Below are 27739 nucleotides of genomic sequence, written 5' to 3'. Positions count from 1 at the left end.
GAATCCCAGGATCCCTGAGGTTGGAAAAGCCCTCCCAGCCCATGGATCCCCCCTGGGCCCCATCCCCACCTTGTCCCCCAGCCCAGAGCACTGAGTGCCATGGCCAGGCCTTCCTGGGACACCTCCAGGGCTGGGCACTCCAAACCTCCCTGGGCAGCCCCTGCCAAGGCCTCACCACCCTTTCCAGCAACAAATTCCTCCTCCTGGCCAACCTGAACTTCCCCTGAGGCTGTTTCCTCTCGTTTTTCCCTTGTTCCCTGGGAGAAGAGTCATCCCATCTCCAGCCCCTCCACAGCTCACGGCGTTTCTTGGTCACCACTTTACTCCTCACTAATTTTGCACTCCCAGTTCGAACCCATTTATATTTTTGGCCTCCACAACATGCAGCAGGAATAAATCCTCCAATTTAATCACCTGCAGTGTGACAAAGTACTTTGTTTTATTTTAATCTTTCTGCCTGCTAATTCCACCGAGTGCCACCTCATCCCTTTGTACTGAGCAATCACTATTGTTCCCTGTTCACCTTCTCATTGCCTACTCATGGTTTCATAAAACTCTCTGTCACATCTTCCCTGGGCACCTCTGAGAGTTCCAGCTGATTTAATCTCTTCTCAGATGTGGTCCCTGCTTTGGGTCACCCTCGTTTATTGGCTCTGAACCTTTTCTAATTCTTTGTTATTCGGGTGAGTAAATTACAACTGTGAGTAAGAGACTCCCACACTGTGGGTTCCCACAGGAGACAAGCTGTGGCTGCCCCTGGATCCCTGGAAGTGTCCAAGGGCAGGCTGGACAGGGTTTGGAGCAACCTGAGCTAGTGGAAGGTGTCCCTGCCCATGGCAGGGGTGGCACTGGATGGGCTTTAAGGTCCCTTCCAACCAACCCATCCTGGGACTCTGTGATGAAGTAAAACACTATTTTTAGTAGATTTCCTATTTTTTCCCTAATTTCCAACCTCCTGTGTGTGTCATCAGCTGCTGCCCTGCTCCTGCCTGCTGAGAAGCCTCGTGGCTCCAGAATGTTTGGGAGCAAAAACACCTTCCCGGGATCCAGCGCTCGGCTGCAGAAAGGGAGGGAAAACCAAAGGGAAACCCCATGGACCTTTGTGCCCCTGGCAAATCGTTTTTGGACAGACTGGTTCTGGTTTCCCAGGACCTCCTCTTCAACCTGCCATTCGTCCTGAGTGGCTCTTTTAAGGAGAGAAGGAACAGGGATTAACGAGGCCTCTTCTGATGCTCCTTTAACCATTAACAGGCAGCTCCGGAGGCTGGAGCTGCTCAGCTCGGGCTCCTCTCTCAGCCCAAGGAGAGCATTGGATCACAGGATCACTGCCCACCCAGTGCCACCCCCTGCCATGGGCAGGGACACCTTCCACCAGCCCAGGTTGCTCCAAGCCCCGGCCAACCTGCCCTTGGACACTTCCAGGGATGGGAAGTGATCCTATTTCTTGGACAAAACAGGCTGTGAAGCCTCACGTTCTCCACCAGTTCTGAAATTCTGAATTTCAGGGAAAGCAGAGAATTCTGGCACAAGGGACTCACTTTTCCCACTCTGTGTGAAAGAGAGTAGGTTTAGGTGGGATATTGGGAAGGAATTCCTGGCTGGGAGGGTGGGGAGGCCCTGACCCAGGTTGCCCAGAGAAGCTGTGGCTGCCCCTGGATCCCTGGAAGTGTCCAAGGCCACGTTGGACAGGGCTTGGAGCAACCTGGGCTGGTGGAAGGTGTCCCTGCCCATGGCAGGGGTGGCACTGGATGGGCTTTAAGGTCCCTTCCCACCCAAAGCATTCCAGGATTCTCCGCTGTAGCTCTCCCTGAAGGAGGGAAGTGCTCCCGGAAGCTGCTGCTCAGCAGAAGATCTGAGCAGACTCTTCCAAAGGCACTTTGATGTGACAAGTGGGATTACACAGGAGCCTTTTCAGGAAGAGATTTCATTCCCTCCCTCCACTCTCCTGTTGCCATAGAAATGATGCTGCACCAGCCCAGTGCAAAGTGCCTTTCCCAGGGAGATGGGCCTGACCTGGGAACCCCATCCCTGAACAGGGACCCCTCCCCTTCAGCCCAGACAGCACCTCCACTGCCACAACACTCACCAAAAATTCGCCCCCAAAAATTCATTTCTGACCATGAAACCCCTTTTTCAGAGGTATTTTTGGCCATCCCTGAGGCCAAGCCCTGCCTGGAACATGGATCCTCTCCTGCTTTCCTGTCAGTCATGGAGACAGAACAATGGGAAAAGCCATTGCCATTCCCCCCTCTTTGCTGTTTGCCTCCTGGATGGGAACTCACTGGAGCAGGAACTGGGGAGAATTCCAGCTGCTCAGGGGCTTTACCACCAATCCTGAACTCACAGGGAATGACAGGCCAGAGCAGACAGTAAATATGGGAAGTGCTGAAGGAACAAACACCTCTTCTCCCAGGGAACGGGTGACAGGATGAGAGGAACCGGCCTCAAGTTGAGCCAGGGAGGTTTTAATCAGATACCAGGGAAAATCTGTTTCATGGGAAGGGTTGTAAAGCCCTGGCACAGCTGCCCAGGGCAGTGGTGGAGTCCCCATCCCTGGAAGTGTTCACCAAAGGTGTGGATGTGGCACTTGGGATGGTTGTGGACGTGGTGGTGGTGCTGGGCTGACGACCTTAAAGGTCCTTTCCAACCTTAACAATTCCATGATTCCGTGGTGGACACCTCGCTGCTGCAGTGAGAGAAAGGGACCCCCAGGGGCACCCAGGGATGGGACAAGAGGCAACAACACGAACCAAAGCACCATGGATTGAAAGGAGATACTACAGGGAAAGCTTTTTCCCCCTGGAAACTCAGCCCTCGTGGGCCCTGTGGAACTTCCAGCCTTGGAGACACGTGAAGAAACCCACTCTGGGTCACCAGCTGTGCCAGAAACCTGCAGACAACCCTTCCAGCCTCGATTATTCCATAATTCTGTGCATTATTTTGGCCAGTCACAGCATGTGAGGGCAGAGAAATCCCTGCTTAGAGATCCCCCATGTTTTCCCTCTTTTCCAGGGGAGGCCCATCCAGATGGCTCGTGGATGCTCACGGCTGTAATCTCTCTCCCTGGTCAACTAATCCCCGAGACTGAATAATAGGAAACAAAATAAATCCCGAATTGTCTCCTGCTCCCAATCCTCCTCCTCCCCAGCTGTGCCGAGCACAACGTGGGCTCTTCGTTCCGGAGGTAATTTCGGATCCCTTTAATCTCCTCCTCCCATAACACGGTTCATCAGAGGAGCCAATTCCCCCTGGGATTGCCTCCTCCTGCTGAGGACAAGCTCAGGTTCCCTCCCTGCTGCCTCCTGCCGAGCCCAGCCCGGATGAGGTTCAGAGCCCCGGAACATTCCGGGCTGGGAGGGACCTGCAGGACCAGCGAGGGTGGCCGAGCCCTGTCCCTCCTCACCCTCAGAGGATGGGGAAGGCTCTGGTTGCCCTCTGGTGACCTTGGGTGCATCCCAGGCTTTGGAGCAGCCTCGTGCTTGGTCTTTACCAGCAGTTACAGCCCCAAGGGACATCAGGGAGAGGTGGGAACCCATCCAAGGGGAGTTTCTCCCTCAGCTCATCCCGACCGTCCGTGGTGAAGTCACATCTCAAAGGCTTTGCTGCCCCAGAGGCCAATTCCAGACACAGACCCCGACCTCTGTTCTGATGTTGTCTGTTCTGATACCTGCTCGTGTCCCCAAACATCCCCCACACCCCAAGCTCTCCGTTCACCTCGTTAAGCCAAAGAGAGGAAATCCCATCCCACCCCCAGCTCCATCGGCCAGCCCGTGGCTGCTGCTCCCTGCTCCGCTTCCCGGGGCATCCACTCAACCCTGGCACTGCTTCCAAAGCTCTCCCTGGAATCCAAACCAGCCGGGGTGGAATTTTCTCGAGCACTTTTCTGAGTTGCTCCTCACACACTGTCATTATGTTAATCCTCTCCCACGGCTGAGACCTGAAGTGAAGTTGGGGATGATGGGATAAGCTCCCTCCTGGAAATGGGGCTGCTGACGTGCTGCAGTGATCCCACAGCACCCTGGTTACTTCTTAGCTCTGCTCCCAAGGGATCTGTTGGCCCGAGTGCTTCAGGGTTAAAAAAAATGGGGAAAAATCCAGGGTTTTTTTCCAATTTGTTAAGGTGAGTCCTCACACCATGCTCAGAGCAACCTGGGCACGAACCATGAACCTTAACCTGGGCCTTCAGGACTTTCTTTCTCCTTTCCTGCCTCCACCCTGTACTTTGGCACAGCAGGAGCAGAGGACACAGCAGCAGCTCCTCCACTGCTCCACCCAGCCAACCCCAGCACCTTCTCAGAATCCCAGGATCCCTGAGGCTGGAAAAGCCCTCCCAGCCCATGGATCCACCCTGTGCCCCATCCCCACCTTGTCCCCCTGCCCAGAGCACTGAGTGCCACGGCCAGGCCTTCCTGGGACACCTCCAGGGATGGGCACTCCATTGCAGGAGGGGGGTTCAACCACTCCAGCTGCACATCATCGGGAAAATGAAGGGAATAACGATCCATTAAAGGCTCTAAAACACAAGGACATCAACTCTGGCTCAGGAAGACTCTGAGCAGGACACTGAGTGGTTTATTCTGCTGTCAAACCTGCACAAAGCACCCGCCAGGGGCCACCACGATCCCGACCTGAGGGACCTGCAGCTCCAGCTCCTCGTGCCTGGATCACCTGAGCTGGGAAGGATCCACCAGGATCACGCAACTCCAGCTCCTGGTGGAGCTCCACAAGCACCCACCACCCCACGGGGGTGCAGCTCAAACCCTCCCAGGAGTCCCAGGTCACCCCCCAAGACCTGTGGGTGTCACAGCCAGTGGTGGCACCAGCAGGTCCCAGCCAGGCTCCACCAGCTCATCAGGACTTGGCAGGCCCTGGGCTTGGGAAGAGATGATCTGTGAGGTCTCTTCCAACCCAAACCATTCCATGGTTCCATGGACTGCCTGGGAATGTCAAGACCAAGTGGATCTGCAAGAAGACGGGATGACTGGGGTGCAGAAGAGGAATCCTGCAGACAGTCCTGGAGGAGTCCAGGATGGAAAGACTTGCTCAGGGTGCAGGTAAGGGCACAAACAACCTCCTTCCCTGCCCTGTGAGGACATTCTGGGGAAATGGAGCCACTTGGAGCCAAACTGGCCCCACAGAACATCCCCATCCTGCTCCCAGAGCCCTCTGCCCTGAGGGACTCAGCTGGAAATCAGGTGGGACAGGGGCTCACCCACCCGTGGGAGATGACTCCATTCCATCCTTCCTCCTCCACACGGGCTCAGAAGCTGCACCAGGAGACTCCCAGAACTCCTGAGCTTGGAAGGAGGTCACCCAGTCCAACCTCCTCGCTGCAGGAACATGCTCAGGTTGCCCAAAAAGGTTGTGGTTACCCTCTGGAAGTGTCCAAGGCCAGGATGGAGGGGCTTGGAGCAACCTGGGCTAGTGGAAGGTGTCCCTGGGGTTGGAACAAGATGGGCTTTAATGTCCCTTCCCACCCAAACCATTCTGTCATTCCATGATATCCATAATTATTAATTCACAATTCTGGAGGGGTTTTTTTTCTTTCCAAACAATTCCACAAACTCAATTTGCTTCTGGAGGCTTGGCCTGGAGTCAAAGCAATCCCCAAAGGCTGAGCAGAAGTCAGTCCAACACCTCCCTGCACGTGAGATCCCACTCCTGGTTCTTCCCCACAGAATTTGCTTCTCACTTTTCCATGCTGGGATTCAGCTGCTGTTTATCAGGACCCTCCTCCTCAGCTGCTTCAGTTCCACTTTCTGACCTCCTTGGGCTGGTTCTGAAGCCTCAGTGCTCCAGCAGATGTTTGCCCTGTGATGTCACGGTGACATCAGACCTTTACTCCTGAGGAACTGCAAATCCTGGGCAAGAGCTCCTCACAGTGTTCCTCCTGGTGTGTGTTCCCTTCCCTGTGCCAAAATAAATCTCTTTTACTGTCACACTGTTTTATCAACCCCGTTTGATCCAATCCCACCCACCTGCTCTTCCCTCACTCAAAGAACAGAATTTTGACTCATTTTCAATTTTTCACCCATTTCCTGCTCTTTAAGACCAAGAGCCACCAGTGACCCCAGCACAGACCTTCTGGGGGTTCCCTGGAGCCTTTGGCCACGGTGGAAGTGGATCATTTTTTCCCCTTTTTTTCTCTTCTTTAGTGTTTTCTGAGCCACAGCAGCACTTTCACTCCAGTACCAAAAGCCTTGAAGTAGCAGATCCCGGGATTTTTGGAAATCCAAACAAGTGACACACATTTCTTGGAGTCAAACCAGAGCCAGGCAGACAGATCTGGGATGAGCAGCCCAGTCAGGCAGGACACACTTTGTGGGAGAGCCCCAGGAGTTCAGGAGACATTAATTTCTGTCCAACGGCTCCTCACGACTCGCTCCTGTCACACCAGGAACAACACCCCCAGCCAGATCCCTCCATGAACAGCAGCTCTGAAGAGCATATTCCAGAGTGTCCCTATGTTCATCCCTCAAACACAGAACCCCAGTGCCACAGCACGTTCCTGAATCCAACCATTCCCAGATCCCGGCCGCATCCGACAGCCGCGCGCTCAGGACAAAGAACCAGCAACGTCACCTCTGCTGTCCCAGCTCATCCCCTGGGCACTCTGACCACCTTCCCAAAGGTCTGCCCTCTCACCATGCCAGGGTGAGCCTGCTCAGGTGCCAATCCCAGGATATCCCTGGAGAGCACCTCAAAGCCCAGGAACACCCCCGGCACATCCAAGCGCTCCGGTGCCCCCAGGCCATCCCTGCACACCAACCTCCTCCTCTCCCCCTCAGAGCCGAGCTGCACCTGCACCCAAAACGGGTTCCTTGGCCCCTGGAGAACCCCAAAACTTCTCCAGAACCCCAAAACTTCTCCAGAACGTTCCATCCTCAACTGAGACACGAGCCAGGCTCCCTGTTCACCTCAGCCTCAGCCAGGACTTGGAGTTTAGGCTATAACTGACCAAACCAACCAGAAAAGTTTCCTTCCCACAGACACAAAATGCTCTGTCAGGAGAAACAGAGACTTTTTCCATGGCAATGAACCTCCTTGGGATGCCAAAGGTGCTGCTCCTTACCTGTGAGAGGTGAAGGTGTCGTAAGAGCCCACAGTATAATGTCGGAAGAGCCGCTTGGTTCTGTCTTCTCTGGTTTCTGCAAGGAAAAAGACACACCCCAAATCACTTCCCTGTCCTTTCTGCTTCCCTGACGGGGCCACGAGCCGAGTGAATCCCGTTTCCATGCAGGAATTCTATCAATAAATAATGATGTGTGAGGGAGTGACCGGCCCCGTGCCTGTGCCCAGCCCTGCAGGCACACACACAGCTCCCGGGATCCTTCCCAGATCCCTCCTCAGATCCTGGCCCCAAAACTCCTAAACCACATCAAGGCATTCCCATTTCACCGAGGGGAGTCAAAGAGGAGCCCCCAGATGGGAGAGGCAAACACAGTTGCAGGTCCCATGGGAGCAGCCACGTTCCTGCCCCGCTTCCAGCCGGACACGTCCCCCTCCCACCCCTCGGCACGGAGGGATGGGGCTCCCCCAGGAGGGGTGGCAACAACCCTGAGAGCCTTCCTGCTCACCTGGTGGTCACCAGCTCTCTGGGCACGGGGGATTCACGAGGAAGGAAAGCTGGGAATGCAGAGAGACGCCAGGAATTGCTTCCCTGTGGAACCCTGGCACCGCTCCCCGGCACAGCCACAGCGCCCGGAACACCCCGAGGGGCTTCTATTCCCCAGTGTTTCTATTTTTCCACGTGTTTTCCATGCACACCGAGGGGCCCAGGTGCACAATCCATAACCAAATCCGTGAAGGGGGAAATGTGCTCCAAACTCCCAATTTACCGAGGGGGACGTGGTGGGAACAGGGAGATCCCAACCCGCGGGAATTGCGGCATCCCGGGAGTGCTGGGGGTGCTCTGGAAACCCCCCAGGAGGAGGTGGGTGCACAGAGACCCCCCAGCAGGGACAGGGACAGTGGGGTGAGCAAGGTGCAGCTCGGGAGCATTCCCAGTGATCCAAGGTGTTATCCCAGCCCCACGTGTGTTACCCAGTCTGGAAGGAGATTTCCCGGAGCCTGACGGAGCGGGGGGACGTGGGGGCTCCCCACGAAGCTTCCGACCGGGGGCTCCTCCTGTCCCTGAGCTCCTGGGAGAAACTGTCCCAAAGAACCACGGAATTCATCTTACTGGAAAGGAATTACTGGAAAGAAGTCGTGGCCTGATAAAACGCAGGAGGAGTCAAAGGAGGGAAACCTCCACCTGGATCAGCCTGGGAAGCCCCTCACCATTCCCAGCCCGCTCCGGGGGGTTCCCAGCCCTGAGCTGAGGGGGAAATTTCCCCTCCAGGGAAAGGAGGCAGCTGCCTGGGAATGCCTGGGAAGCTCTGGCTCCGTTGCTGGGAGTGCCCAGAGGACGGCAGCAGGGAGCAGCCTCGGCTCCAGCACTGCTGCTCCGAGCCCCAAACGCTTCCCAGCGGGAACGAGGTGGGATGGGGAGACCTGGAAAATAACCTGAAACATCGGGATAACTGTTGTTGGTTGTGCCCAGGAACAAGGTGCAAGCTACGGTGCTGTACAAGCTGGCAGGGATGTCTGGAAAATGGGAATGGGAGGGAAAGAAGGGAAGGAAGAAAGGGAGGGAAAAAGGAAAAGGAAAAGGAGAGGGAGAAGGGGAAAGGGAAGGGAAGGTTTGGGAAGGGAAGGTTAGGAAAGGAAAGGAAAGGGAAAGGGAAAGGGAAAGGGAAAGGGAAAGGGAAAGGGAAAGGGAAAGGGAAAGGGAAAGGGAAAGGGAAAGGGAAAGGGAAAGGGAAAGGGAAAGGGAAAGGGAAAGGGAAAGGGAAAGGGAAAGGGAAAGGGAAAGGAAGGAAAAATGGCTCCCATGGAGGTGCCACCGTGGCACAGCCCCAGCAGGTCCCAACAGTTCCAATGATCCACCTTTTCCACTCATGGCATGTGGAGACACCTCAGTGAGATCCCCAGAGCCCCCTGAGAGGGAGAGGGGACACAGTACCCCCTAATCCCATGGGCATCCCTCCTCCTGCCTTACTCCTCCCCCCAGAATTCCCACATGTCCGTGCCTCAACCCCTCTTCCCCCTGCTCTCCCTCCTCCTCCTCACTCCCCGTTTCCCTCCGCGCCCGCCCGGACACTCGTACCACAAACCCCTCTCTGGGCATCATTCCTGAGGAAAAGGCCGGGGATTTGGTGGCTGGCCCTGGATTTATGGGCTGTCCAGAGCCCAAAGGCTCGTTCTCTTCCCAGCTCCCAAAAATAGCAGCTGCCGAGCGCGTGTTTAATGGAGCCGTCACGGAGCCCCGGGAATGGGGCTGATGGATGGAGAGGAGCCTTCGCTCCCACAGCCCTGTGCAGAGGGAGGCTCTAAATTTAGAGGGAAGGAGCAATAGGACACCAGGGCATCCCGGTGGGATGGAGTGCTGGGAGCTCATCCAGGAACAGGGAATGCAGATCACTGGAAAACAACCTGGAAGCCTGGAAGGGCCTGTGGATGCAGCACCTGGACTGTCCCATCCACTCTTCCCTCAGGCACCAACACTGGATGGCAAAAAGGGAAGGGAAAAATCTCATTTGGAATGAGAAAAATATCCCTTTTTGGTTCAAACAGAATGCTGGAATTATATTTCTAAATACCGTTTAGAATTGAATTTAATTCAATTTAATCTTCTTAAATGCGAGATTTATGCACCTCTAATTATTGGCAGTGGGTTTTTTTCCATCATCCATATTTGACCAACTGCTCCTGCATCAGAAGCCGTGGAGCAGGCAGCACCACAGAATCCCAGAGCCCCTGAGGCTGGAAAAGCCCTCCCAGCCCATGGATCCCCCCTGGGCCCCATCCCCACCTTGGCCCCCAGCCCAGAGCACTGAGTGCCACGGCCAGGCCTTCCTGGGACACCTCCAGGGCTGGGCACTCCAAACCTCCCTGGGCAGCCCCTGCCAAGGCCTCCCCACCCTTTCCAGCAACAAATTCCTCCTCAGCCCCAACCTGACCCTCCCCTGGCCCAGCCTGAGGCCGTTTCCCCTTGGCCTGGCCCTTGTTCCCTGGCAGCAGAGCCCGACCCCCCCCCGGCTCCCCCCTCCTGGCAGGGACTTGCAGAGCCAGAAGGTCCCCCCTGAGCCTCCTTTGCTCCAGGATGAGCCCCCCCAGCTCCCTCAGCCCCTCCTGCTGCTCCAGACCCTTCCCAGCTCCCTCAGCTGCTCCTGACAGGATTCACCCCCAGCAGCCCCCACAGGGCTGGACACCGTGGCCAACAACGCCCCAAGAAGTCCCGTCCCCGGTGTCCCCACGGTGTGTCATGAGGGCCTGGTGGGGAATGAAAGTCATCCTTTGGAAATGGACATTCCAAGTATCATCCAAGAGCTCCATCAAACCCCCTGAGGGGTCAAAGTCCCACCAACCAAAGAGCCACCGGGCAAGGAAGTCACGCAGGGAGGGAGAGACCACTTAGACTCCATGTTAGGCAAGAAGGAGGGTTTAAAATAAAGCCTATTTCCCAAACTGAGATGCCAGCTAAAAGCAGGAACACACAGTCAGAGGAGATGTGGCCTCAGGACTGGAGAAGGCTGGGTTGGTGTTGGTGCCTCCCCCAGTACAGGGACACTTCTTGTGCCAACTTCTTGAGCCAACACACCCACGGAGGCGTCTGGAAACTGCCCTGGCTCCTCCTGACTCAGGGAATTCTGAGCTGCCTCATCACCCTGGGAGAGACCCCACGGTCAGCTGATGGGGGGTGGTCTCCCCAGGCTCAGGGGGGACCTTCTGGCTCTGCAAGTCCCTGCCAGGAGGGGGGAGCCGGGGGGGGTCGGGCTCTGCTGCCAGGGAACAAGGGCCAGGCCAAGGGGAAACGGCCTCAGGCTGGGCCAGGGGAGGGTCAGGTTGGGGCTGAGGAGGAATTTGTTGCTGGAAAGGGTGGGGAGGCCTTGGCAGGGGCTGCCCAGGGAGGTTTGGAGTGCCCAGCCCTGGAGGTGTCCCAGGAAGGCCTGGCCGTGGCACTCAGTGCTCTGGGCTGGGGGGCAAGGTGGGGATGGGGCACGGGGTGGATCCATGGGCTGGGAGGGCTTTTCCAGCCTCAGGGATTCCATCATCCTGTCTCACTCTCCTGCAGCTGCTGAAGCACATCCCGGTGTCCAGGGTGGGCTGGGAGGAGGCAGAGCCCCCAGAGCTGGGGAGGGGGTGGGAGCTGTGCTGCCCTGGATCAGCACCTCAGCCCGGGGCACTCCCGGCTCTGCAGCCCCCCCAGCCCCCCTGTGCCCATTGTGGATCCCTCCCACACGTCCCCCCCCTCTCCCAGCACCTGACTGGAGTGGGCTGATGAGCAGATGCCACCACAATTAAAGCCTGGTCCAGGCTCGGTGCCAGGCAGCCAATCTGGCTGGGGCGGCCGGCGGGGAAGGGAAGGGAATTATTTCCAAAGAAATGCTGAACTGTGCTGGGAAGGGGGGGGAGGACACACACTGCTGGGACCAGAGAGGAGCCTGAAGCTCCTCCACACGGAGAAGGAGGCACAGCCAGCGCTCCCATGGCAGCAGCAGGTCCTGCTCCAGCACTGGTTCTGCCCAAACCCAGCCCTGAGCCTTTCTCAGGGTGCAGGGAATCCTGGAAACCCCTGGGCCAGGGGAAGGGACTGATTCCTGCCCCTGTGGCACCGGGATGTGGCTGAAAAGAGCAAAGCCAGGGGGGTGTTTGCTCAGGGACTCGTGGCCCTGCTGGGTTCTGGAGGCTGGGCAGGAATTTCTGCCTTCCCAGGGACTGAGCTTCAGTGCATGGAGCTCCAACACAGCTCTTCCCTGAGAACAAGCACTTCTGGAACTCTTCTGTAGCGTTCTTAGTTTCATAATCCCAGAATCCCTGAGGTTGGAAAAGCCCTCCCAGCCCATGGATCCACCCCGGGCCCCATCCCCACCTTGTCCCCCAGCCCAGAGCACTGAGTGCCACGGCCAGGCCTTCCTGGGACACCTCCAGGGCTGGGCACTCCAAACCTCCCTGGGCAGCCCCTGCCAAGGCCTCCCCACCCTTTCCAGCAACAAATTCCTCCTGAATTTCTCCATGCAAGGATTTACACACATTTGGTGAAACTCTGGCCTGTGTTACACGAATTCAGGGAGGAGAGAAATAGTCAGTCCCTCCTGCATTAGCCCCTCTTGCCCTTAATTTATGAGCTACATTTGCACTGAAACTAGAGATTTTTGCTTATCTATAAGTGAAAAAATGCAAATTAAATGCAAATCTGCTCTTAAGTAACCACAAGTCAGAGCAGCACCTCTGTGTCACCTCCCCTGGGGTCGGAACAGCCCCGAAGGGAACAGGAGGATCAGCCAGAACCACCAGCCTGAGCCAACCAGGGCAGCACAGAAGGGCTCAGGGAGGTCTGCACAGCTATTCCACGTGGATTTATCCACATCTCCGCAACTCAGGTGTTTCCACAAGTGCCACCCAGGCAGCTGTGCTCGTTTCTGACTCAGCCCAAGGTGCCCAGGGCAGGAATTCCCCTGCACCAGCTGTGCTTCCCCAGGCAACTGGAAATGCTGTCCATGAATTCAGCAGGACACACCCCTCGGGAGGAGCCCACAGCTCTTCCACGGGCCCCAAGGAACGTGGATGTTCAGCCCATGGCCAGAACATCAGTGGCACACAAACCTGGGTGGCACCACAGGGGTTGGTTCCTGAGAGCTCCGAGCGGGAGGAAGGGTCCTGCTATGGGGAGTGCTAAGGAAAAGTGAATCTGGAAAGAATCTTGTGTCAGGAGTTTTAAATCCCTGCTCTGAGAAGGGGAAGAATCAGTAAATCTAACAGGTCTCAGCTTTATAGCCCAAGCAGCACCTTGGGATATTCATAAAAATGACCTTTACTCTTGGCTGCCAGAGGAGCTGCCGGGAGAGCAGAGATTAATGGAGAGGAGGAAAGCTCAGGGAATCCCAGGATAGTTTGGGTGGGATGGGAACTTAAAGCCCATCCAGTGCCACCCCTGCCATGGGCAGGGACACCTTCCACTAGCCCAGATTGTTCCAAGCCCCATCCAACCTGGCCTTGGACACTTCCAGGGATCCAGGGGCAGCCACAGCTTCTCTGGGAAATCCATTCCAGTCCCTCCCCACCCTCCCAGCCAGCAATTCCTTCCCCATATCCCATCCATCCCTGCCCTCTGGCACTGGGAAGCCATTCCCTGTGTCCTGTCCCTCCATCCCTTGTCCCCAGTCCCTCTCCAGCTCTCCTGGAGCCCCTTTAGGCCCTGCCAGGGGCTCTCAGCTCTCCCTGGAGCCTTCTCTTCTCCAGGGGAACCCCCCCAGCTCTCCCAGCCTGGCTCCAGAGCAGAGGGGCTCCAGCCCTGGCAGCAGCTCCGGGGCCTCCTCTGGACTCTCTCCAGCAGCTCCACGTCCTCCTGTTGTTGTTCCCAGGGCTGGAGCAGCTCTGCAGGGAGGTCTCAGCTGAGGGGGCAGAGGGGCAGAATTCCCCCCTGCCCTGCTGTGGGCCCTGCCCAGGGCATGGGAGGTTTCTGGGCTGGGTCATGTCCAGTGTCCCACCCACCAACACCCCAAATCCTTCTCCCAGGGCTGCTCTCCACCCATCTCCCACCCAGCCTGCATTTGGGCTTGGACTAGACCAGGTTGTTCCAAGCCCTGTCCTTGAAAGAAGGGGACCCAGGCCAAAGGCAGCACAGCCAGAGGACACCTGCCACAGGCAGCAACACAATGGAGACGGGATCAGGCTTGGAATTAAGTCAGGAAAGTGAAAGGAAAACAAAGAGGATTTTTAAAATGCTGCTGGAGAAGCAGCCAAAGGACCCATTTCAACTCCTGCATGGCAAGTGGTGCCTGTTGGAGGCAGAAGCTGGACAGGGCAGCAGGCCCAGGGAATGAGGGGTTATCTGAGCCCTGGGAAGCTGGATCCAGCTCTGTCCTTTCCCACTGGCAGCTCCTGGCCGTGTCCAGCAGAGCTCCCCGTGCCCAGCTCAGCTGTGCCCAGGCCTTGGGGGTCTCCACAGCAGCTCCTCGTGTCCATGGGCTGCCTGGGGATGCCAGGGAGCCCAGGGCTCATCCTGGCTGAGGGCAGGGAATCCTCATTCCCCCTTCTGCCCAGGAACTGTCACCTCACCAGTGGCCAGGGGGGTTGGAATGAGATCCAGTCTGGGATCTCTCTCCAGCCACGAGACCATGGGAGAAGCGGATGAATTTCTTGGAGCGTGAAGAAGGAAGGTGTTTAAGGCTGTGGATCACCCCTTCCCACCACTCTCCATGGAATCATGGAATATCCTGAGCTGGAAGGGACCCACAGGATCATCGATCCAACTCCTGGCCCTGCACAGACACCCCAACAATCCCACCCTGCGCTGAGAGCATCAGAAAATAGCCTTTTTTCAACCTCAATTTGGGGGTTCCAGGTGATTTTGGGTCCCTCTTCATCCCCAATTTGGGTGTCCCAAGAGATTTTGGGGACCCTTTCCACGCCCAGAAGCTGCAGTGTTGGGACTCAGCTCTCACCACTCAGCCAGAGCTTCTCCCTCCCAGCCCTGGGAAGTTCAGCTCATTGATTTTTCCATTTCCTGCCGTCTCCTGGCGTGGATTTTCTCCAAAAAGCAAGGTTTTTTTGTCCAAAACGTGGACAAAGACAGGTGGGTGCTACATGTGACCCCCAACAACCAACGAGCCCCCTCACACACAGCGGCCACGGGGGACAGCGACAGCATCACCCGCAGGACAACCCCACCCCATCACCTGCACCCCCCACTCCCTGGGGTGGGGTTACACCCCTTGGGGTGAGGTTACACCCCTGGGGTGAGGTTACACCCCCTGGGAGCTCGGTACCACCCCAGGCTCACGGCAGGATGGAGATCTCCAGAGGAGGATCATCCTCAGCCGACGCCGATCCCGTAACGCACCGAGGACATGGGAGGAGTTGGAACAAAAAACTCATCCCTTCCCATGCAGGACACACAGAGAGAAAGGCAGGAAACGGGTACCCCAAGAACAAGGCGACTCCCCACGGGCTGGTGCAGACCTCCAGGAGGGAGAGGATGGATTCCCTGCAGGAAATCTGAGCTCTGCCGTTCATTCCGGCACCAAAATCCCCCTCAATCCTCCTCCTCCTCCTCCCCAGCCCACGGCCGGCAGGAGGGAAGAACAACAGTGCCCTCTACCCAAAGAAACAGCAACGGCTGGGGCAGCCTCGGGGCTCCCACAGGCACAGCCCAAGGTGCAGCTGAGCTCCCACCAAACAAGGGCTGCGAGCAACTCCAGCCCAGGCTGCTCCTGCCCCGGCCAACCTGGCCTTGGACACTGCCAGGGATCCAGGGGCAGCCACAGATGCTCTGGGAAATCCATTCCAGTCCCTCCCCACCCTCTCAGACAGCAATTCCTTCCCCATATCCCATCTCTCCCTGCCCTCTGGCAGTGGGAAGCCATTCCCTGTGTCCTGTCCCTCCATCCCTTGTCCCCAGTCCCTCTCCAGCTCTCCTGGAGCCCCTTTAGGCCCTGCCAGGGGCTCTCAGCTCTCCCTGGAGCCTTCTCTTCTCCAGGGGAACCCCCCCAGCTCTCCCAGCCTGGCTCCAGAGCAGAGGGGCTCCAGCCCTGGCAGCAGCTCCGGGGCCTCCTCTGGACTCTCTCCAGCAGCTCCACGTCCTTACGTTGGGCCTTGAGGGGCAGCCCAGGGAACAGCAGGGAAGCAGAGCAGGAAAACCCAACCCTGTCTGTCTGCAAGTGCCCCCCAGGCCTCATAAGTTTGCAAAGACCTCCCCTATATTCCTCTCTTTCCCTACATCCCACTCCACAGAGGCAGCTGCACATGGAAGCAGGGACCCAGCACAGGACACGGGGCAGGATCTCCCCCACAACCTGGGAGAGGTGAAGAGTATCCAGGTGATCCCCCACAGCCCTGGGTCTGCACCAAGGGCAGATTCCAGGCTGGAGCTTCTCAGCCCTTCTCCCAGCCCAGGAGTTGCTGTGACAACAGGCAGCTCCCACAGGCACATCCCAGAATTTGCCACGTTCTGCTTCACACCCCCAAAGCTTTCCCTTCAGTTCCTGGGGGTTGCTTCCTGACCTCTGCCTGGCAGGTGAGGGATGTTCCACCACGGAAAATGGGTGGGAGAGACAGTCAGGACCTGCCACGAAAGGGGATCTGGAAAAACACCAGGGAATGAGGGTCAGGGGAGAGAGAGGATGCAGCTCAGGGTGGAAGGAGCCCAAACCAGATGGGCTTATTTTTTTCCAGCTAAAATAAGCAAATGCACATTTTTCAGTGCCTCCAACCCATCCCAAACAGCTCTCTGGTCTTAATTACAGTTACCAAATATTCCTCTGCAATTTAAACCCAATCTGCAGGTTCTTCTCCCAGAATTTCCCTGGCCCAGGGGCTCAGGATGACTCTGTGACTAACCCAAAGCAAGCACATGGTCAGAGCACGGGCACCAGTGCCAGCTGGAGCAGAAGGTTGTCCAACAATTGACAAATGACGTCCCAAAAAATTAATACTTAGATTTAATTTCATCTATTAAAAATACTCCCTGATGATATTACTGGAAAGCTGAGGCTGCCCCTGGATCCCTGGAAGTGTCCAAGGCCAGGCTGGACAGAGCTTGGAGCAACCTGGGCTGGTGGAAGGTGTCCCTGCCCATGGCAGGGGTGGGGCTGGATGGGCTTTAAGGCACCTTCCAACTCAAACCATTCTGGGATTCTTTGTTCCTTGAGAGGTTTGTTTATTCCCAGAAGCCTCAGGATCCACATTCCCTACCTGCACAGTTCCTCTGTTGCCAGGAATACACGTCAGGGCAGGTTTTTTGTAGCTCTGACTCGAAGCACTCGCTCAAAGTTCCGCCTGTGCCGTAACTCACTGCAGACAGTCAACTCCATTTACTGCCCTCCATTCCTCTTCTTTATCAAATATAACAACCTGCCTCCATCCCCATTACCAGGATATCTTACACCATCATTTTCCACAGGAACATTAAGGTTTATGTTGTTTGTCCTCAGCCCATGCATCACACACCCTTCCCACCGTTCCATCAGCCCGCTCTGGCCTGGGAGAGCCATGGGATGGATCCCATCCCCTGGATCAGCACCTTCCCTCTGCTCTCACCAGTCACTGCCTGTATTCCAAACACCTCAGCCCCATCCCAGTGTGGCAGCACGACCAGGGAAGTGAGGATCACTGGGGAGGCCCCCCTGGAATCCCGGGGGCAGTTCTGGGCCCTCAGACAGGAGAGACCTGGAGGGGCTGGAGCGTGTGCAGGGAAGGGAAGGGAGCTGGGAAGGGGCTGGAGCAGCAGGAGGGGCTGAGGGAGCTGGGGGGGCTCATCCTGGAGCAAAGGAGGCTCAGGGGGGACCTTCTGGCTCTGCAAGTCCCTGCCAGGAGGGGGGAGCCGGGGGGGGTCGGGCTCTGCTGCCAGGGAACAAGGGCCAGGCCAAGGGGAAACGGCCTCAGGCTGGGCCAGGGGAGGGTCAGGTTGGATATTTGGGGACAAAAACCAGAAGACAGGCAAAAGCAGAGACCACCAACTAAGCAGGGCCAGAAGAAATAAATTTAGAACATAGAGAATCCCAGAATTCCAGAGGTTGGAAAAGCCCTCCCAGCCCATGGATCCCCCCTGGGCCCCATCCCCACCTTGGCCCCCAGCCCAGAGCACTGAGTGCCACGGCCAGGCCTTCCTGGGACACCTCCAGGGCTGGGCACTCCAAACCTCCCTGGGCAGCCCCTGCCAAGGCCTGACAGCCCTTTTTTTAGTTATTTACTAAAGACACACTGTTTGGGCCCCAAAAGATTCCAGTTGCACCAACAGGAGACACCTAAGGTGACTGTGACTGGGAAGGGAGAAACCTCTTGGGGCTGGTAACAGAGCTGGACAAACAGGACATTCCCTCCTGAGCCACCAAACCCTGCAGTGACCATGCCCTGGGACCTGGGGGGACGTGCTGAGGGGCCCTGAGAGGAGGCCCTGGCTCATTTGGGAACATCAATATGCAGCTCGTGGCCTCTTCCCTCAGAGCAGGAAAATCCTGCAGGTTAAAGGAACGTCCGAATGGCACCTCCAAAATGTCAACCTGAGAGCTGCTGCCCCTGAATTTCAATGAAGAACACAATGAATTCCCTGAGCTGCTTCATCCCTGTCACAGTCACCTTCAATCCGCTCCAACAGACACTCCAGTGTTGGCCATGCAACCCAGGCACCTCCCTCAGTCCACAAGCACAGCTGGAGATGTCCAGGAGCCCTTCCACCCAAATCCATCAGGATTAAACCCCGGAGATGGACACATCTCTTCCTCTCATCTTGATGGCAATCATGGAATCACAGCATGGTTTGGGTGGGAAGGGACCTTAAAGGTCATCTCATTCCCCCCTGCCATGGGCAGGGACACCTTCCACTGTCCCAGGCTGCTCCAACCTGGCCTTGGACATTTCCAGGGATCCAGGGGATGCTCTGGGAAATCCATTCCAGGGCCTCCCCACCCCCCAGCCAGGAATTCCTTCCCAATATCCCACCTAACCCTGCCCTCTGGCACTGGGAAGCCATTCCCTGAGTCCTGGCACTCCAGGTCCTTGTAAACTGTCTCTCTCCATCTTTCTTGTTGGCCCCTTCAGGCACTGCGAGGCTGAGATTAGGTCACTTTAAAACCTTCTCTTTTCCAGGCTGAGCAATCCCAATTGTCCCAGCCTTTCCTCAGAGCAGAGGGGCTCCATCCCTCCAGCCAACTTGGGGGCCTGCCCTTTAGTCTCCTAAAATGCAGTGTGGGGTTCACACCAACACCCAAGCTCTGCTGCCCCACCACTCACCGTCACCTCCAGCAGACCCTGATGCTGCAGCAACCTCCAGAAAGAGTCTTGTGGCTCCTCAGCAGAGCAGCACACACCTACCACGGATCAGTGAGTCTGTTCTGGATGCTTAAACCCTTGGGATAGAACCTGGGATACAGCTGCTCCCCCGCATCCATCGCCCATCCCAAAGAACGGGTGAACCCGGAGACCGACGGAAACTCAGCGTGGGTTTCCAGGGCTGCCCAGGGGGTCTGGAGGCCCCCGGGGTGGAAGAGCAGCACTTACCTTGCCGGGAGTCATATTGTCTCATCTGCACCTCCTCCACACATTCTGCTGGGAACCAGCCAGTCCTGCCCTTCACGGTGCCTTCCCAGAACCCGCCTTCGCCGATGCTCAGCACTGCGGGGAGAGAGAGACGGGCACGTCAGCGCGGGGGCTCCCGGGAATGGGAGGGTGGGAATGCCTGGGAACACGGAATCATGGAATCATTGAGGCTGGAAGAGCCCTCCCAGCCCATGGATCCACCCTGTGCCCCATCCCCACCTTGTCCCCCAGCCCAGAGCACTGAGTGCCACGGCCAGGCCTTCCTGGGACACCTCCAGGGCTGGGCACTCCAAACCTCCCTGGGCAGCCCCTGCCAAGGCCTCCCCACCCTTTCCAGCAGCAAATTCCTCCTCAGCCCCAACCTGACCCTCCCCTGGCCCAGCCTGAGGCCGTTTCCCCTTGGCCTGGCCCTTGTTCCCTGGCAGCAGAGCCCGACCCCCCCCGGCTCCCCCCTCCTGGCAGGGACTTGCAGAGCCAGAAGGTCCCCCCTGAGCCTCCTTTGCTCCAGGATGAGCCCCCCCAGCTCCCTCAGCTGCTCCTCATATGGACACAACAGGGCAGAGCACAGAACACTGGAGGAAGAAAGGACCTCAAGAAGCCTCCAAAAGCTTCTGTCCCCCATGTCCAGAAGACAGAAGTGCACAGGGAGCTTCCTGCAGGTGTGTGCTGAGAAAAGGAAACACCAAATTGGCAACCTCCCAACTTTGTAAGATGGGTGTAAATGGGGGACCCAGACACAACACAGGCTTTGGTGAAACCATTTCCTGGAAATTTGGGACCAGCCATAACCTCTGACATCCTCAGAGTGACAGAGGAACCCCAGCCCCACAGGCACAACGGGATGCAGAGGGGGAGAGGAACTGGCCAAGGCAACAACCCCTTCTGGTGGAAGGAGTCCCATGGCAGGGGGTGGGACTGGACGGGCTCTAAGGTCCCTTCAACCCAAACCATTCCATGACTCAGAAAAAGCAAATAAACCCAGGAATTACCATGGAGTTCAATACCCCCCAACAGGCACAGACACATCCCAACTCCTCCACGTGCTGCTGCCTCTCCAGCTCAGCTCCTAACCCCTCCCAGGCCAGATCCATCCCTGCTCCCATCCCCTCCGTGCTGTGTCAGTCGGAGCTAAATCCAAACCCGGCAATTATTAATAAATTAAGCACTGCTCCAGCAGCCAAAGCAAATTCCCCAAAGGAGAGGAGCCGCACGACTCCTGGATCCAGGCATTAATCCTACAGGCAGCAAGGGAAAAACAAACACAGGCACACGCCCGGTGCGGCAGCCAAACAGCAGAATCATTTCAGCTCCTCTCTAGATCTTTTCTCGAGATGCAAATGCTCCTGCTCTCCAAAGGTTGTGATGTTGTCACCGTTTGGAATGGTCCCAAATCCCGGCCCTTGTTTCCCGGCGCTCCCGGCCGCGCTGTAGCGGCTCCGCTAACAGCTCCCGCTGGAAAATTCCCCTTTTGTAGTACTTTGTATTCCCAGCTTCCAAAGCTCAGCCAAGCTCTCCAGAGCCTCCTGTTCTGGCTCTGCAATTACACTGCTCCTCGTTAAGGTTTTGCTGTTCCTTGAGCGTTGGGAGGGCTGAGGATCCGGCTCGTCTGGAACCGGGCCAGGTTTTAAGGTAATGACAAACTGGGTTCTCAGGGAAAGACTGAGAGTTGTCCATATTTCACCGGTCTGTTGCTCAGGATGTGACGTGAGACAACATGAAAACATTGCTCCAGTCAAGGAAAACAACATTCCTGCTCTCCCTCATCCCACAGGCCTGAGGCCTCAGCACAGGAGCCCCTGGCCAAGCAGGATTCAGGATTCCCCAGTCCAGGCTGGCAGCTCCCAGTCACCAGCTCGGCCTTTGCTGTTTGGAAAAGGCTTCCAGGGTTAGTTGTTCCATCCCCTTCCAAGGGGTCAAGGTGAGACCGACCAGCCTGGAGCTCCCCACCCTTCCTGCCTTGCCTTTCTTGAGGACAGAAGTGACATTTGCAGGAGCTTCTCCTGACCACCACGACCTGTGAGAGATCACAGAATTATGGATTCATGGAATGATGGAGAGTGGCCTGGCAAAGCCACCAGCCAGGTCCCTCAGCCCTCACTGGGGCAGCCCATGAGGCCCATGTCCTGTTGGTTCCTAAGCTGATCCTCTGCCCCTGAGGGTACCTGGACATGCCATGGACTATCCCACTGCTCTCAGGGACCTGGGAATGCTGAAGCCTGGTCTCACCAACAGAATCATGGAATGAGTTTGGGTTGGAGGGACCTTAAAGCCCATCCAGTGCCACCCCTGCCATGGGCAGGGACATCTCCCACTAGCCCAGGCTGCTCCAAGCCCTATTCCAACCTGGCCTTGGACACTTCCAGGGATCCAGGGGCAGCCACAGATGCTCTGGGCAACCTGTGCCAGCCCCTCTCCATCCTCAGAGCCAGGAATTCCTTCCCAAATAGATGAAGGTGGGAGGTACCTCAGCTGGCTCATTCTTGCTGTGCAAAGACACAGCTTCTGAGAAGTGAGGTCCAGAGCTCTGGGCTGGCAGGGAGAGGAGCAGATGGATCCCAAGGAGCTCTGGAGCTGCAGCAACCCATGCCTGGAAGCCCAAAAGCACCCTCACGGCACCAGCCTGGATCCAGCAGGCCCTGACCCTACCCAGGGACACAGCCCCTGCACAGCCTCTCCTGACAACTCAACTCACTCCAAAGCCTGTTCTACCTCCTCCTGCAAAGTCAGGCCATTCTCCTCCCAGTTCCCAGCTCCAGAGCCCGGCTCCTGTGCCAGCTCCTGTCCCGGGGGAGCCGTGTGCCGGGCGGGCAGCGGCCAAGGGAAAGCTGCTGCTGACAGGAGGAGAGGAATAAAGGGCCCAGCGAGGCCCACAAATCACTGCTGTGAGCCCCAGCCAGCGGCTCTGAAGGTCACTGGAACCTGAGGAGCCATAAACATGGAAATGAGGCACCGGCTGAGTCACGGTTTGGGGCCGCGGCGCTCACGAAACGAGGTGAGGAAATGAACCAACAGGAGGGGTGAGTAAATGAACCAACAGGAGGGGTGAGTAAATGAACCAACAGTGAGTAAATGAACCAACAGTGAGTAAATGAACAGGACACGGGCGATGTCTGCAGGCAGGAAGGCAGAGTTGTCACCTCTGGGTGCCAGACCTGGCCAGCCAAGCCCAACCACTGTCCCCCAGCTGGGACATGCTGGTTGCTCCACGGTCTGAACCAGGGAGCCCACGTGGCTTCTCAAGGTGGAACCTGGAACATCCTTTAACCTGCTGCTGCAGGACCCCAGAGGAAAAGGTCTCAGAGCTCCTGAATCCCCTTGGTTTTCTCTCCGCCCCTTCTGGGGACTCTCCCACTGGATCCCTCTCCACTCTCAAGCCAAATGGGAGACATTCCCACCTTCCCCTCTGGGGCACAAATCCACATTCCACCTTCCTTCCATCAGGGACCTGACCCTGCTTTCCCCCACCCCACTCACAGCTCCTGCCTCTCCAAACATTCTCTTCATCAGGAACTGCAGTGACAGGACAACAGTAAAGGTTCAGACTGAAAGAGGGGAAGTTTAGGTTAAATATAGGGAAGGAATTCCTCCCTGGGAGGGTGGGGAGGCCCTGGCACAGGGTGCCCAGAGAAGCTGTGGCTGCCCCTGAATCCCTGGAAGTGTCCAAGGCCAGGTTGGACAGGGCTTGGAGCAACCTGGAATAGTGGGAGATGTCCCTGCCCATGGCAGGGTGGGACTGGGTGGGCTTTAAGGTCCCTTCCCACCCAAACCACTCCACAACCTGTGTGATGGAATAACACAGGGATGCTGAGGCCTCTTCACCACTCACCACCTTCCCAAGTCTCCCACCGGAGCCCCAGCTGGAGCAGGGACCCTGAAAGAGGGAAGCTCCCCAAATCCTGCTCCCAGAATCCTGCTCTGCTCAGTGCCAGCTGCAGATCACTGTGCTGAGCTCTGAAAAACCATCAGCCACTGCCCCATTTTCTGGCCCAGCCCCTCGGAGCAGCCACTGTTGTGCTGTGACCTTCACTCCGTCCCACAGCTTAGCAGGCTCCCACTTTCTTCCTGCTTTTTTATTTTCCCCACACCAGGAAGGGTTTCTCCTCCTTTCCATTTAATTGCCCTGGCTCTATCCTGGGACACAGGCAAAACTGGGAGGAAGCCAAAGAACGTAAAGTTTCACACTTCAAGCTTTAAATCCTTTGTGCTCTGAGCTCTGTTAAATCCCAGCTCCACTTCAGCACCCCCAAGTGCACAATTATCCCACTCTGGGTACCCAAAGCCTAAGAGTTTTGGTGAACCAACATCAGCAGCACTGCCTTTCCCAAAGAATCCCACCAGTTGTGCCAGGAGGTCTCGGGAATGTCAGACCTGGGAAGTGTTTCTCCAGCACCCGCAGCCTTCCCGACTCCCCCCAGAGCTGGGGGATTCCCAAATCCCATCCTGGAACGTTCCACAGGGTTGGGGTGACCCAAGGGCAGCCTGGCCCTTCACCTTATTGAACCTCAAGGACGCCACAACACCCCAACTTTTCACTCTGCACTTAAATAGTTATGAAATTAAACCACAAATATAAAATCTGACTTTAAATGCCCATCAAATGCTGAGTGTGACTGCTCCCCCTCCAGCTGGCTGGGCTTGCAGGGTCCCTTCATCACAGCAACACACTGCACTTGGGGTCAGCCATAAAAAAACGAGGGAGGGACAAGTCAGCAGTTAAAGAAATCAGGGAAAACGGGGAAGATTTATGGGCATCCCAAAGGAACAGGAAAATGGTTTATCCCCCAGCCTCCTAACCCTCCACTGGGTGCCCATGACCAGCTGGGCCACTCCAGGTTCCACCAGGATGGAAGTGCCCATGAGGATTCCTACAACAGCCTGAAGTCATTCCCACCCAGAGCTCCTGGAACTCCACAAGGGCCACGTGGTCCCTTCATCCACAGCCCTCTCCTGAATTCCAGCAGGGAAAAGTCGCAAAGCAAAATAAGGGGAATCATCTCAGGTTTTCTTTATGACATTCAAACAAATTATTCCAGAAAGACTAAGCTGGGGGGTTCCCCTGGAGAAGAGAAGGCTCCAGGGAGAGCTGAGAGCCCCTGGCAGGGCCTAAAGGGGCTCCAGGAGAGCTGGAGAGGGACTGGGGACAAGGGATGGAGGGACAGGACACAGGGAATGGCTTCCCACTGCCAGAGGGCAGGGTTAGATGGGATATTGGGAAGGAATTGCTGGCTGGGAGGGTGGGCAGGCCCTGGCCCAGAGAAGCTGTGGCTGCCCCTGGATCCCTGGAAGTGTCCAAGGCCAGGCTGGACGGGGCTTGGAGCAACCTGGGCTGGTGGAAGGTGTCCCTGCCCATGGTAGGGGTGGGACCAGATGGGCTTTAAGGTCCCTTCCCACTCAAACCCTTCCAGGATTCTATCCATAAGAGAAGTGCTGCCTTCCTGGGGACTCTGCTCTATTCCTGAGGAGCACAAATCCCTCCTCACCCTGTTCCCAGGATCCCAGTGCAGGGGAGGCACCCAAATGTGGGTCAGGAAAACACAGACCAAACAAGTCTGGCAGCTTCTATTTTAAAACTTCCCTTAAACACCATATTTCTTCTCCTTTACTAAATTTACCACCTCCAGCTTTTCCCACAGACTTCCCTGGCCCTGGGGAGAGCAATTCCCAAATTCCCTCTTCTGTATCTTCCCAAGTTTGAGGCTCCAGCTCCCGCAGAGAACAGAGGCACAGCTGGGTCCAAATGAGAGCTGAGGTGGCAGGAGGCTCAGCTAGAGCAGAGGAGGGGATGAGATCATTGTGGATGAACAAGGACAGGAGTGGGAACGGGCACGAGGAGGGAACGGGCACGGGGAGGGGAGCTCAGGCCACCTTCTCCTGCACCATCTGTCACCAGCTACATCCCAAACTCCCTGGCATCTTTGGATGCAGGCAGGTAAAAGCAATTAAGCTCTAGGCCTGAGGAGATGAAAAGCCTCTCCAGGAGCAGATGGGATGCCCCTGAGTGCCATTGGAGGGAAGGACACGCTGCCCTTGGCCCGTGGTGGGGGAGCAGCCCAGCCCCGGGCTCGGGGGCTCTGTCCCGCTCCCTCTCCCAGGGATTTCTGCTCCGAGCTCCATGTGGTGCTGTCACAGCTCCAAGGCCAGGCCACAAAGGCTGGACAATGTGCCTGAGTGTCACGTGTCATGCCCAGCACCCTCATGGATGAGATCTGCTTGGGCTGGTGACAGAGGAGGACCTGGTTTGGTGCCACACGGGCAGGGCAGAGGTGGCCCAGGAGGAGCAGCAGTGCCCAGAGCAGGGGCAGCGGGGATGGGAAGGGGCCTGGGGAGCTCCCACAAGCTGATCCTGACCTGGCACAGCTCACCCTGGCTGGGGGCAGTGTCCTGGGCCTGAGGAGTGACACAGTCACAGTCATGGCCTCAGCCCAGAGCTTTGGGCTCCTTGAGCTGGACCAGACCATGGTGCATCCCAGAAACAGGGACCCACACCCTGAACTTGGCTCACCTGGGACTCAGAGCCCAGCAGAGCCCTGAGGCTGCAGCTGATGCTGACACGTTACAGCCTCAGAGAATCCCAGGATCCCAGAGGCTGGAAAAGCCCTCCCAGCCCATGGATCCACCCCGGGCCCCATCCCCACCTTGGCCCCCAGCCCAGAGCACTGAGTGCCACGGCCAGGCCTTCCTGGGACACCTCCAGGGCTGGGCACTGCAAACCTCCCTGGGCAGCCCCTGCCAAGGCCTCCCCACCCTTTCCAGCCACAAATTCCTCCTCAGCCCCAACCTGACCCTCCCCTGGCCCAGCCTGAGGCCGTTTCCCCTTGGCCTGGCCCTTGTTCCCTGGCAGCAGAGCCCGACCCCCCCCGGCTCCCCCCTCCTGGCAGGGACTTGCAGAGCCAGAAGGTCCCCCCTGAGCCTCCTTTGCTCCAGGATGAGCCCCCCCAGCTCCCTCAGCCCCTCCTGCTGCTCCAGACCCTTCCCAGCTCCCTCAGCCGCTCCAAGTCCTGTCTCTCCCTCCCCAGCTCCAGCTCCTCATCTGCAGTCCCGGCAGCCACATCCGCCTTTCCCCCTCCCCATCCTGCTGGAATTCCTTGGGATCTCTGCAGCGAGTCCCTGCTCCACCTACGGAATGTGGGACCGTGGGCCAGGGGGCTGGATAATGGATGGTGATGGATAAGGGATGGTGATGGATAATGGATGGTGATGGATAATGGATGGTGATGGATAATGGATGGTGATGGATAAGGGATGGTGATGGATAAGGGATGGGGATGGATAAGGGATGGGGATGGATAAGGGATGGTGATGGATAAGGGATGGGGATGGATAAGGGACAGTGAGTGCAGCCTCCCTGGCCCCACTCCCGTTCCGCCCGGAGCCGTTCCGGCCCCGCGGGCTCCAGCTGCTGCCGAGCTGATTTTTATAATCATCTCGCTTTTAATACAATCATTATACACTCATTATGCCTTTAATTAAGCATTTCTTGGAAAAAAAATAGTGCCAATCAAAGTCAGCAGGTTGGGACGGGAAAGGAAGGGAAGGGACGTATTCCCAAAATGTTAATGAGGACTTTGCAGCCCCAGCAGAGCTCCGGGATCTGGTACCCAGGGAGGAGATCTGGGATGGGAGATGGGAAGCTGGAGCTGAACGGTGCCAGCTCCCGATCCCTCCTGCAGCCCAAGCTTCCCCCTCCTCTCCCAGCACTGGCTGATCCTTTCCCCTTTCCCTTCCCTACCTCCGGGACACGTGGATCCCACCCAGGGCAGTGGATTTCCACAGGGTGAGTGGTTTTCCCAGGGAGCCAGGCCCTTCCCATGGATGCCACAGACCAACCAGAGCACATTCCATGGCTTGGGATGCCAGGACTGCCAGTGATCCCGAGCCCCAGCCCCAGACAACCCATCTGCAGGGAGAGCTGCCAAGCTTCCCTATAGCCAAGTCTGCCCTGGAAAACTGGGATGAATCCTGGCACAGGTCCTTGTCCAACACCCAGTGCAGGCACCCCCAGCTCCTTCCTACAACAGCTTCTCCAGCTCAGGGGGATGAGATTCCCTCATGCCAAGGTATCCCAACCTCCCAGGCAGCCCCATCAGGATGGGGGCCACAGGACTGGCAGCCCAAGGTGGGTCCTGAGGGAATGTGGGCACTGGAAGGGCTCAGGCTGCTCTGGTGCCTGACAAACCAGGACAGCTCACACCAAAATCCACCATTCCCACTCATCAGGACACAGGGAAAGTTCCCCCAATTCCACCTCCTGCTACAACCACGGGGTAGGGAAACCTGTTGTCACATCCCTTCTCCTCCTCAGGCACATGTGGGAATAACTGAGGCAGGAAGACCTGGCTGGACCCACCACCCCTCTGTGCCTCAGGCAGCCACTTCCAGGATGCCGCCTGCTGCCCACCAAAGGCTGGGAATACAGGGAGGATCCTGCTCCTCCTGCAGCTGGATGGCCAGGACTTGGCTGTTTGGGAAGGTCTGAAGCACCTGGACCCAACAGGAGATCCCCCCAACCATGGACATCACTCTTAACTCTCACCCAGCAGAGGGGTGAGAGGGACAGGTCAAACCAAATGTCCTGGAATCATGGAATATCCTGGGTTAGGAGGGACCCACAGGGATCATTGATCCAACTCCTGGCCCTGCACAGACACCCCAACAATCC

The 27739-nt window shown here is 57.1% G+C and overlaps 1 protein-coding gene across 8 annotated transcripts in view; it reads right to left on the bottom strand.

Moving 5' to 3' along the window:
* SHANK3 (SH3 and multiple ankyrin repeat domains 3) overlaps nucleotides 1–27739 on the bottom strand; it is a 265221-nt gene that overhangs the window by 72106 nt on the left and 165376 nt on the right. For all 8 annotated transcript variants that reach the window (XR_010430985.1, XR_010430983.1, XR_010430984.1 and 5 more), the window contains exons 14-15: nucleotides 19042–19155; nucleotides 7073–7148 (exon numbers count right to left, since the gene is read on the bottom strand). Coding sequence is in view for 5 of the 8 variants with exons in the window: in XM_064656805.1 (XP_064512875.1) it covers nucleotides 7073–7148; nucleotides 19042–19155 (190 nt within the window). In the remaining 3 variants the exon portion in view is untranslated. The remainder of the gene's footprint in view (nucleotides 1–7072; nucleotides 7149–19041; nucleotides 19156–27739) is intronic.

This window comes from Pseudopipra pipra, chromosome 5, assembly GCF_036250125.1.
Source record: "Pseudopipra pipra isolate bDixPip1 chromosome 5, bDixPip1.hap1, whole genome shotgun sequence".
Classification (NCBI taxonomy): domain Eukaryota; kingdom Metazoa; phylum Chordata; class Aves; order Passeriformes; family Pipridae; genus Pseudopipra; species Pseudopipra pipra.
This window is presented reverse-complemented; position numbering and strand designations above follow the sequence as displayed.